Here is a 12407-nt window from a genome sequence, read left to right on the forward strand (position 1 = left end):
CACAGTATATAACATGACTTGGATGGTTAAATAAAAAAAGCAGTTCAATAAGTTTGTGTCCTATTTTTAGTGAAAGATTTTGCACCACTCTCAAGAATTTGATGTTTTTTTTAAGTTTGCTTTTGTTTCATAAAAGATGCAAGCCATATACCGGTAGTTATTACAATGAACAATGTCCTGTTTGAAAGGGTTAGGTCAAAGGTTAAAGCCATTACAGTTACTAATCAGCTAGAGCAGTGCAGAGGGGCCCTGAGTCCGGAAAAAGATAAAACTACCTGTAATATTAGGCCAAGGCTCATCTATTAGAGATACAGTTTGAAAGGAGAAATTTCAAATGTTGATGCAGGAGTGATTTGGAGCAGTTAAACACATTATTGACATAAAGAGATCTTGTGACTCCTGATATTTCCTAACAACAACAGACTGTCATGGAAATAAGTAGAACGTTGAAACTGTGTGCATTACATAGTTACATTTTTTTACTGCATATTAAGTTTGTTGGGGTTTTTTTATTTTTTACTCACGCCAGAGGAAAGATCCCAAGGATAAGATTGCTCGCAGACTACTTAAAGCTACCAAAGCTCTCAATAAGTGCTCTTGATAAGTTTAGAAATTTGTAGGAGTGTTCTTTATTTTTATTGAGAGTGCAGCAGGGTATCAACAGTATAAAAGTACAAAATGGTTCACATTTGGATCCAGAACAATCACAAAGCACTTATGATAGTTGAGGTGAATTTTGTATCAAAGTATGTAAAAAATATACATAACAGGACACACAGTATCAAACCATATGTTTGCTAAGGCATAAGACAAATTACAGAGGATCTTGGCCCATTGAGTGTGTACTATCTCCTTCATCACAACCACAGAGCTGTGATTTTACTAATGGAGTAAACAGCTATAAAATTATAACCTAAACCAATCAAGACATTGTTGCTTAAGTGTCTTCTACTGACTTTAAATGTTCAAACTACCAGACAAAGTCAATTATGATGTTAGGTCCCAGATATGAAGAAGCAAACTTCATCTCTTTGAGGTTACAGACAATCCATTCTCTTCCTTTCTCACTATTTGTGAACCAGTTTGGAAATACACAAACTAATACAGACATGATTGAACCACATTCTTTCAAACTGGTGTTAAAATGACAAAAGTTTCCTTGAAAATTCACTTATTGCCACAAAATCAATGCTCCTTCCCTTTTCAAGAAAAGAAAAACTTTAATTGTAGTTGCATTCATTCATATGAGTTTCAAGCTTTACCAGTAAGTGCAACACAATGTCAGAATAGAAATTATGTACTTGGTCTACTTTCAGCGCAACTCTCCTGTGCTTCATCAAACTTGTAATAAAATGAATCCAAAGTCCACCAAAGAGGCATGTGACTGTGCTAACCATGAGGAGAGGTGATCTGTTTTCTCACAGATAACCTTTGGGCACTTGTTACAGACAGTATCATGATCCTTCATCTCCAAGTTAATGCCCAGTCAGTGAAGGCTGCCAGAAATTACTAACTCGTCATCAAAGAGTTGCATGAATTCCTTATGTAGTAAAGCAATACCCCACACCTACCAGGTATGCTTTCTTGAGCTTTTCTTCATTGTTTTTGTGCATTCATTGTTCGTTACAAACTATTCTTTCTTTTCTTGTTTTGCGTTGCAAGACTTTCAGAGGTCTGTAGGAAGGTTCAGTCCTCTGTCTTGGAAGTTATTTACCCCTCTACCAATCCCTGATCAATCACTGATTTCACGCTACATTTTCAGAAGTTTTTTTCCTGAAAAAGTAAATTTATTATTTTTAAAAACCCCTTAATAAATAATTATTGTAGTGGTATCACCTTATTTTGTGCAATCATTTGTAAACTGCTTTTCTTTAACACCTTTCATTTCCTGTCATCGAACTGAACAGCACTCTCAAACCACACCTTCTCCACCTGCTCCTTCCCGAGCTCCCAAAGCTGACGGAAAATAAAGATGCCTCTCTTGGATGAAATCATCAGATACTCTGCATTTTCTGGATGCAGTGTCACAGAATACCGAGCCAAAACCAATGACTGGCAGAAGCGGCTAAGTACCAGCAAATAGAGACAGTCTTTCTCAGCTTTATTCAGGGGAAGGACACTTTCCCATCCCGCCAAGACAGGTCCACCCACCTCAATGGGATTAGGGTGCTCCGTCATCATGTACATGATGGTGATGGCCAGTTCGTGGATATAGTAGCCGCAGTTCATGTCTCCAAAGTCCAGGATGCCTGAAATCTTGTAGCCGTCATTCTCATCAGGTTGCACAAGTATATTGAGGTCATTGAAGTCACCGTGGTTAATGCCTGAAATTAAAAAGAAGTAGCATTGTTAGTATTTAAAAGTGTAAGGCATAAAACTCGACCAGGTAACCATTATCAGAAGTAATTTAGGGGTGATGAGTCCATTAACCTCTGATAGTGATCACCACATCAAAAACTATCCAACTTGTGCTACATTCAGTTGCTCCTGAGGTAGTTAGAGGTTGATCCTTGTAGTCTGTCTAGTGTTGGTATACATAAGTACAATAGTCTCCCTCTGTAGTTTCACCAGTTTCTTATCCATACTTCTGGTATGGATAAGAAAGTAGTGGGTTGATTCTGGGCCTCTTTTCAATCCCAGCTTTTTGTTTTTTTCTAGCTTACAGCATCCCTGGACATCTTTGCGTTTTTCTTTTAGGTAGTTGTCCCTGAATGTTTGGTTTCTGGTCAGCTGCTCAGCAGCAGTGGTTTCATTTTTCTTTGAGCTTTGTTTTGATCTGGGGAGCTGTGCATCTAGACTCAGTCTCATTTTATCTTTTTCTTCCCTTCCTGATCACATGCAATGTTAGAGCTTATTTCTTTGGGATAACTTTTAGAACCCCTGGGTCCATGTGCATGCCACTTCCCCCTGATTCTGATCAAATGCAATAAAAAAACAGAATAATGCTTTACCAAAAAGAACATATCTCAGCTATAACCTGGAAACAGAATGCATCTCTTGTTACTCAAATGTAGCTCAGCTATGAGACCGAGAAATGGCTCTCTGATTAAGATTAAAGCTAAAAACATTGCATACTCTTGACATTCAGGAAATGTATCTCAACAATTCCTTTAATAGACTAACAAGTTAGCCCACCAGAACCTTTCCCTGAAACCACAGCTAGATTTTTAACAAACAAATCACAGGACATGTTTATTGTCGACCACAGCCTGAAGTGGTGAATGGGATGTCAGACAATCCTTGATGTGATCCACAGTAATGGTCATGTCAGAGGGGAACTTTATGTTCTGCAGCTTGAGTTAAAGGCATCATTCTGTGTTGTTGAAGGAGAGGGCAAGGGCTATCTGCAATTATACATGACTTTGGTATGCCAGTCCGTTTCTCTTCAGGATGAGCTCTGTCCAAATAGATTAAAATGATGTTGAAGTATTGTTGTGCATGTTGTCTTTAGTGAGAAAGATGTCCAAATCAAATTTCATATAAAATTTCATGTATCTTGTGCTTCACTTGAAGAGTAGCTAAGGAATAAGTCAAACTTACACTTGCGGAAACTGGTCCATTGAGGAACCACAGAGGTTTTATACTGATGAAGAACAGAATTCACAACTTCCTGTAGAGGGTCTCCATCCAACACATGGATATATCTTTCCAGGAGGGTTAAACATGACAGACTCCATATGAAGTTCTCTCTCTGCAGTACACCCATATGAGGATGCTCCATCTGGGAAAATAGATACAGAATAATTAAACAGAGTGGTGGAAAGCAGAAGTGAAAACACAAGACAGGAGTAAAGAGAGGATAAGTAGACGTCTTTTCATGGCTGTACGTGCTGGTTCAAGAGGTCATCTTCATGACAAATAGGAAGTGAGGGGCTAGTCTAAGCTTCTCAGTGATGTTTCTTGAGGGGACAAAAATAAAAAAAGGAAGTGCTGAGACCAAACATTTCCTATGTTGAAGAAAAGCTGTAAAGCTTAGAAGAAGTCGGGTAAGTCAGGAATGATTCTTTTATTCACCAAATCAGATTCCAATCATCATTTCAGTCATTAAACAACTCTGATGGTTGAGTTGCCAATATTTAAGACTTACAAGATATCTCCTAATTCACAACACAGCAGTGGTGAATAGCATGTAAAGATGATGTACAACCAGTTTATTTTATTAAAGACAAAGGGATGGGAAGTTTTCACACTTAATACCTTTTGTAGTATTAGGTCCATCCTGGCTGCAGTCTTGCCAGTTTCATACAGCAACTGTGGCGATAAAGGAGACTTGGAAATTGTAGTTCCAGGCAGATAAGTCAACAGCCGCACCAGGTACTTCTGACTGCCATAACCACAATCTGTCAAGCATAACAACATGATAAGTAGTTCAGCCTTTGACCTCGCTTGGAGCACTCATTAAACATGACCTGGCTGCTGTGGTCTCCCTCAACGCACACTTACTACCAGGGAGAGTGTGTATTAATAACACAGAACACAAAGTCTGATGTTTTACATAAGATCACAGATTATAGCCTCAGGCTAACCTCTGTTCATGTTTGATCTGATGGTAGGTGATATATTGTGTAACTCATTTCCCACTGCTGTCAAACAAGCTTCATAAATTAATGCTTGGGAGGCAAATGAGCTGGCATTGGTTCAGTATTAATTTATGCCTCATTGAAAATCAACATAGTGTTGTGTGTAAAAAAAAAAAAAAAAAAGAACACAACTGTGCTTTATCTCAGATACGACATACTTGCAAATGCTGGCTCTCCCTATTCAACTGAATGTGTCAAGAATGATTCAAAGACATATCGATCCAATACAAAATTGTCAAAGTGATGATACTTAAACTTTTACATTACCTGTTTTTCAAAAACAGCTTCAAACTATAAAAAAAATAATAATAAAGAGGGCTTACTGTGTTTATATTGATCCTCTGGCCCCTCTGATTAACAGCTCCAAAAATCCCTCCATTTCTCTTACTGATGTTTCACAAAACCCTTATCTCTGTTTCTGTCTGAAACACTTTTAGCTGCTGACCCTTTAAGGCGCCTCTCTCCACAAACTCCCTTCCTTTTGAATGATCAGCACCCTGCAGGCATGTCTGCCGATGGGCAGACCTTGGTGTTTGAGGCCCACTCTTATAATGTGTCATGAACCAGTTAAAGAGATCCTAATGCCATAGCCACAACATTTTCAGCAACTCTCAAGGGGCTCTCTAGAATAAACCTTCAGCATTGTCAATATTAAAGAATATATTTGTGAGTGAGCCTCCTATGAACAATATAAAATACAACATTTTTGTAGTATTAAAAAAGTTGTTAGGTACATGTTTGGGCTCTTCATCTCCTCCAGATTAACTACACACAAAAACTTGCGCTCTCAAAAAAGTAGAATTCCTGAACTTCACAGCTAACGTATCCTGACATGCTTTCACAACTTTATGTGTTTAAAAACACCCAGTGCTACATGTGTGGAAGATGTCGTACCCATTTCTTCCAGGCTCATGAGCTTCCCTGAGGTGGTGGGCAGAGCTGTCTGTGCAGGAAGCCCATTCTGATGCAGGAAGGTCATGGCATATGTCTGCACCTCGATCATGCTGCCGTTCTTACTGTCCTCTGAGTTCATTATCTTCAGGACGTACTCGCCTCCCTCAGCAACTGCCACATAGAAGTTCTGGTCATCATAGCTCGGCAGTGAGCGGATCTCTGCTGGCGTCAGCTTGAAGAGCCTTTTCACCAGCTCAGCCACCTGAGGCTGGTTGAAGTTGGGTTTGGTGTGTTTCTCTGCCATTACTGCTGTAGGGAAAAAGAAAAACAAAGGGAAATTATATTATAATTAAGAAACAAGAATGCAGAGGGGTGTCACAGTGCAGTTTCAGTGGTGTTGTGGGACTAGTTGTAGTCAAGTAAGCAGGGCAAACAATGTTTGTTGTCAATAATTACTTTTGCTACTGTTTGCCTTACATCTTTAACGGTTAATCATATGCATTATCAGATGAGAGGATGTGATGCTGAAGAGTAATAGTATTGCTGTGGATATTTCAAGAAGAATCACATTAGTAGGGTATTGGTAGGCCACAGCATTCTTATCTCTCATGTATTCCTGCATGAATATTTCAAGTATGCCCTCTAGCTAGTTAAAGGCTACCTGCACAATATCATTTCCAGCAAGATATATTCGACATAAGTTACAGTTATACTTGTATTTCAGATTAGGTAAAGTAACGAAGACTGACTTTCAGCAATTATACAAATACAAGTAAGGAGTAGCAGGGCCTATCGACAATAAAAGGAAAATCTATTCCGTTTCTTTACTTGTTCCATCGGAAACATATGGAGTTCAACTTTCTATCGAGAAGTTTCAATCCCCTATCTGCTTTTTTAGCGCCAGAGTTTCTGTTCGTAATGAAAATGTTCCTTGTTCATCTAAATTGAGCAGTTGAAAGACTTTTTTCAACCACAAAATGCTAAATTGAACAAATAAGCTAAATAACACACATATCACCCCTTCGCAGAAACCGAGGACAGTGATTAACGGAAAATCTGAGGGAACTGTTTCCAGGCAGACACAGTTTAGGGGGGCGAAAACAAACGGTTCTATTTCAAACACCAGTAATGGACCAGTTATAGTATTTCACATAGATAACTGTTTCGTAGACAAAACTCCCTTTACACACACCTACCTTCATGAACGTGGAGTGCCCGCCCATGACATCCAACTGCTGCACTGAAACGACCCTCTGCACTCATTCCTCTGGGAATGTAAAAACATCCACATCCGGTCTAAAATTTCAAAATAAATGACCCACAGTTTTGATTAGCCAAATTAGATTTAGGAGTCTTGCTTAATTTACAAAAATAACCCAGTTGTATGAAATGAGGTCCTTCAAAATAAAGTTGTTTGGTACGAATGTCTAGTAAGAAATGGAAGTCTTTCAGGACATCAGTAGTACAAAAACATAGCGGAGAGCAAAAATCCAACATATAATTTCATAAATAGAGTCAAAAAATATGTTTTAAGAATATGACACGTTTAATACCCGTTCTCAACTTCTTAATTCTTTTCGCTTTAAAAAGAATTACACTTCGTACAATTATCCTCTTAATGCTTTTATTTTTGTTTTTCTTGCTACCACCAAGTCTTCTTAATATGCTTCCGGTTTTGATATGAAATCGCTTCACTGTGGATGTCCACTTGTGGGTTTCTAGGTTGGGGATATCTAGACATCAAATCGACGGGTCTATTATCATTGAGTCTTTAAGAGGGTGTCTAATATTAAAAAACCTTTAGTGCAACTCGCCAGATAAAGATGGAATGGGAAATAGACTTCATTTAAAAATGTACCTGTCAAAGAATTTGAGGCTAGATAATAACAAAATAAAAAAAATGATAAGAGTTCATTTTTGCCTTCCAAAGGTTTGTGATGAATGCTGGATTGTCTAAAGCAGTAGATGTTTTGAATGGATGTCATAGGTTATCTATTAGTGACAACACTCAAAAATCTCATTTGAAAGCAGCGTAAGTAAGGGTCCATGGAGACTGTTTCTTGGCGTTAAAACACTGAATCAGGGAGGAAATATTGTCTATATACCCAAAACTGTGAAACTACATCTTTAACGGAATTTTATTTTTATTTTTATTTTCTTTTTTTTTTTCATTTTTTTTTTCTTTTTTTTTGTGGTGGTGGTGGGGTCTTTTTTCTTTGTTTTTTATGTTTTTGTTTTTTTTGTTTTGTTTTTTGTTTTGTTTTGTCGTGTGTGTGTGTGTGTGTGTGTGTGTGTGTGTGTGTGTGTGTGTGTGTGTGTGTGTGTGTGTGTGTGTGTGTGTGTGTGTGTGTGTGTGTTTGTGTGTGTGTCTGACTGTCTGTCTGTCTGTCTGTGTCTGTCTGTCTGTGTCTGTTTATTTTTTTCTTTTAATTTTCTTTTCTTTTTTGATAAAAAATGCTTGGTGTTTCCTCCTTGTGAATACTGATGTATATGGATTAGACTCACTAAATTTTCAAGTTGAACAATGAACTCTTTTTTTTTTCAGTGCTTTAGCTGTACCATTTCAGCAATCAGTACAACCTCTTCCTTGATCAACATTGTTACTCTTTTGTCTGAACTGACTGATGTGATGAGTTTGTTTCATGGTTTCATGCTATCTAAATGGCGCCTCCTGGTAGCCAGAGCTGTCACTGCAACCAAGGGTCCTGTTGGGTTGATTATTGCAGACAGCTGTATCTGCAGTAACAGGTGTGCCTGTCTTGCAACAATGAAATCAGGGCTCAGCTCACACCTCAAGGCCTGTCAGATCTCCAGCCACTTACCTTGTGAATTTTGTAAAAGGCACAAGTCTCTTAAACTGACGTTGAGTGTGATTGGGTTTGACTTTTGCTGATGTATATCCTGTTCTTGGGGGCAAATGAAAACAACAGAAGTAACTGCAAGTGCTTGTCAAACTCATTCAGTCAATTAAGCAGTGCAGTATTATTTGTCTCTGATCTGATTTTAATGACTCAAGGCAGAATGAGTCTTTTGATTTAATCAAGTAAGTTGTTTAAGAGTTTAGCAATCAGGGTGACAACATGACCACTCAAGTGCCTTACATTTCACCATGACCTAACGAGTTTTTTGTCTCTCTTTTGAGATTTATGCTTAAAGTGTATTTTTGAAAACTTCTCCATTTAGCATGGACCACTTACCAACAGTCTGGTATCCAGTTCTCTGACCTCTAGTCACAGTCCTCTGCCATTCAGTGCAGGAAATGTAGAGTGGTGTGATCTATCAACAGACTGATGCCAAAAGGAAATTATTCAGGCCTTAAAATATGTCCAAATGTGCATATTTTCAGTGAAATGATTCTGTTCTTGTTTGACGTGAACACAGCATAAAACTGTCAGCAGCTGTAAACTTTGGTCTCGAGGACACATCTTGTACATTTCCTCAGAGCTGCTGTCTGAAAGTGAAAGTGCTTCTAGTTTTGCTTCTTCATTCAGGTCTAAACTCCAAAGTCCCCCAGAATGGGATTATTTTATCATTTTGGAAGATTTGAAAATAAGGCAAATTTATTAAATGATGGTTTGGTCATTTGTCAATGTCCAAAGTTATTCTTGTTATTTGTGAGATACTTTTTGCTGCTCACATCTCAATGTGAATATCCCCTTTAATTTAAAGGTCAAATAAAAAATAATGAATAAATATGTCAACTGCATGTAGCTAATATTTGCTTTCTTATCACCACCCCCACATGACACAGACTGCCTGTGCAGCTGGAGCAGGAGACTCTGCAGTCTCAAAGGCACCAGCAGTCATCTCAGACCACCTGTCACAAAGCATTCCCATAAAACAGACAGAAGAGGTTAAGGAGAAATGTCAGCTGGTCAACCAATACAGAGGCTGCTTTTGTTACTGCCTGTCAGTCAGCTAGATGAAGCCAGCCTATCACAGTCTAACCCAAATAACCATTTTATCCCACTTCCTCTGAAACCCATCCAAATGTCTTCTATTTTGGTGCGCTGCCCTGACATTTATACCGTCCTTATAAATTCTGAAAGGACTGTAGCTCTGTGCGCTCTCAGGAAGAAACCAGGAAGTGTAGCAACTGTTAAATACAAGGCATGGTGTGACAGATTTTAAGTGGTGACTTCTCTTTTGTTTTGTAGTTAGAAGGTTCATGGGGGTGCCAGTCAGAGATTATCTGACAAAAGTCTAATTTAGACTCTTTAGTCAGCACACTTCTCACAACCCATACACAAAGGATGTAAAAGTATAAAACCTAAACAACCTCACACGGATACTGAAACTTGCCAAAGTCATAATCAATTATGCATAATTCATAAAGTCCAAACCCCAAAAAAGAAATGAATTCACCAACACAACAATGACAGATAACACAAATGTGCAGTCCACAACTGTTTTAGTTTTTTTGTTTTGTCTTTCTTTTTTTTTTTTATTAGTAATAAGGAACTTCCAGGTGTCTGCAGTTCAAAAAATTAGTTTCTCAAGGAACAACCAAACCATCCAGCCCTGTTAAGTTCAGTTTTTGAAAAAAAAACACACACACACACAAAAAGTTTGTTCCTTGTTCAAAAAGAAGAAAAAAAACATCCCGTTTGCATCCAAAGCAAAAAAGAGAGAGAAGAGAAAAAAAACTACTCACAACAGAAGATGTGTCCGAAAAGTCAGTCAGTCAGTCTCGTCAGCCAATCATGACGGTCAGAGTATCTGAAGGAGAAATTATGGAGTACCATATCTATATTATGATATTAATTAATTAGAGATTACCACTAATTCTAATCACGTAAAATTAGTGGTGCAGACATCAGGGTAAACCGATACCTGCTGTAACTCATTAGGGTAGAAGATACATTCTCTTTTGTCAGGACATCTTCTCTTTTGTTTTTTACCTCTCTCTTTACATGAAAAAAGAGAAAAACATGATTTTTTGTGTGAGATTCTTGCAGTTTTTTTTTTTTTTTACTATGATTTTTTCACTGAGGTTTGACGACTTATTTTGAAACACTAAGGCCTGGCTGCAGAGTGCAGACATTTAGATTTTGTACCCTCTGAGGATGTAAGCCAGCGCAAGAGATTGATGCATCCTCTTAACAGTTTGTATTTAGACAAAAACCATATCAGGCATAAAACTTTAAAACTTGTCTATCGTGTCTAACACAAACATTTGAAAATGCATTATGATACCAATTAGCTTCTTGACATCTTCTTAGCAGGTATATGAGCCAGTAAGTATTTTTTTTTTCATATGCTTCAACAAAGAGACTATGTGTGAGTACAAGCTCTTTTATATCTTGCTCTTACTTTGAAACAGAACAGGTATCTTGTCTTTGTATGCTGGTGAGTAAAGCTCTATAGAGGAAACCAGTGTTTGTCCCCTGAAGGCAATTAAGTTTTACCCCGAAGCAATAAAAAAAGAAGAGCACTGTGTCAGTTCTGGGGTTTTATGGACTACAGGGGAAACAGTAAGGCTGCACGCACACTGACACATCGGCTTTGAAACTGACTGCCTGCATGTTGGGGTTAAGGAGATTAATTATGGTGCCTCCTGTGTTATATATCACACTGTTTTAGTTTCATGCGCCTGTCTTGCTGCAGGCAAAGCATCCTATCAAACCCATTTAAAGTTCCTGTTTATGCAGGACACACTGTATATGTAACCATGCATCCAGTAGTTTTATGAATGATTCATGTTAAACACAAGGGCTATACTCGGGAACATAGAAAATACATGCATTATTTAAAAAAATTCAAGGTTGAAATGTGGGAGCACTCACTCTTCCTTTCAAAGACCCGAAGCGTGATTTATGAGACACCAGAGATCATTCCTTTTTGGGGAAGTGGGAAGGTTTCAACCATGTAACAAACATTTTAGGTCACTGTGTTAGTATCTCATCCTATGACATTGTATGTATACATATTCAAAATGTATACACAGAATACCAGAATACCAAGGCAATGACAAGGAACAGGTGTAGCCACACCAAATAGTTCCCTACCGTACAGCCGTAAATCTATACTCCTTGAGAAAATAAATAAATAAATAAAATAAATAAAATTTATTAAATAATTTATTAAATAATTAAATAATTTATTAAATAATTTATTAAATAATTAATTAAATAAATAAATTCACCAATTCAATTACTATTGCCCACAAAGAACACAAATTTTGTCATTTGCTGTTTCCAGTGACTCTCTGTCATTTTCACCTTTCAAAATAAAAAGGCATTCAACAATTAATGTGAGAATTCATGGTTTCTGTGTCAACTGGAATAGACATTACAAATGTATTTGTGGAAATGTAAGAATGAAATTTGTTAAAGCCTCAATTAAGCCACAGAATAACAACTGATACGGCATGTTATGTTGTTCATAAACATAACCATCACAAGCTCAAAACTTGGAAAAAAAGCTAATATCTTGTACAGAGCAAGCATCAACCTTTGGCGAGTAGGAGCTATTGATTTTCAAGCATTTACATCTCTTGTTTGACATGTGACAGCAAAATAATCATCAAACTACTTTCTTGTAAAATGTTAAACCTTTGCAGATTTCATGGCTTCTGTAATAATCAAACAGTGAATACTGACTTAAGGGTTATACCATGCAGTTTCTCATTTTCATATATCAAAACTGTGGTTTAATTCCCGTGCTGTCTGTTGTTAATGTGTTGACTAACTGAAGATTAAACCAGCTCCTTTCCTGCTGACTGGACCACAATACTGCCTTGGTACAACTTACTTTGTTTTTCAAAAGCAGAAAGCATTTTTTAAGACTTGAAGAGTCCTAAACATCCATGATGAAACCACCTTCAATTTTAACCTTAATTTGATGTCTAAATTGACTCCAGCAACAAAACCTATCTTCTCTCCCTCAACATGTTGGTTTGCTTTGACAAAAGATCGATATGCGTCTCTTGTT

General features: G+C 37.6%; 1 protein-coding gene across 1 annotated transcript; it reads right to left on the reverse strand.

Annotated features, from left to right (window-relative positions):
- Positions 1-431: 431 nt before the first annotated feature.
- hykk.2 (hydroxylysine kinase, tandem duplicate 2) lies at positions 432-6737 on the reverse strand. Its single transcript, XM_074669098.1, has 5 exons — positions 6671-6737; positions 5475-5783; positions 4198-4340; positions 3541-3721; positions 432-2324 (listed from the first exon to the last, which is right to left on the reverse strand). Exons 1-5 carry the CDS (start codon positions 6735-6737, stop codon positions 1882-1884), a joined length of 1143 nt encoding a protein of 380 aa, XP_074525199.1. The 3' UTR covers positions 432-1881.
- Between the last annotated feature and the right edge of the window lie 5670 nt (positions 6738-12407).

This window comes from Halichoeres trimaculatus, unplaced genomic scaffold, assembly GCF_033239565.1.
Source record: "Halichoeres trimaculatus isolate MK-OKI-2021-1 unplaced genomic scaffold, fHalTri1.1 fHalTri1_scaffold_4, whole genome shotgun sequence".
Classification (NCBI taxonomy): Eukaryota; Metazoa; Chordata; class Actinopteri; order Labriformes; family Labridae; genus Halichoeres; species Halichoeres trimaculatus.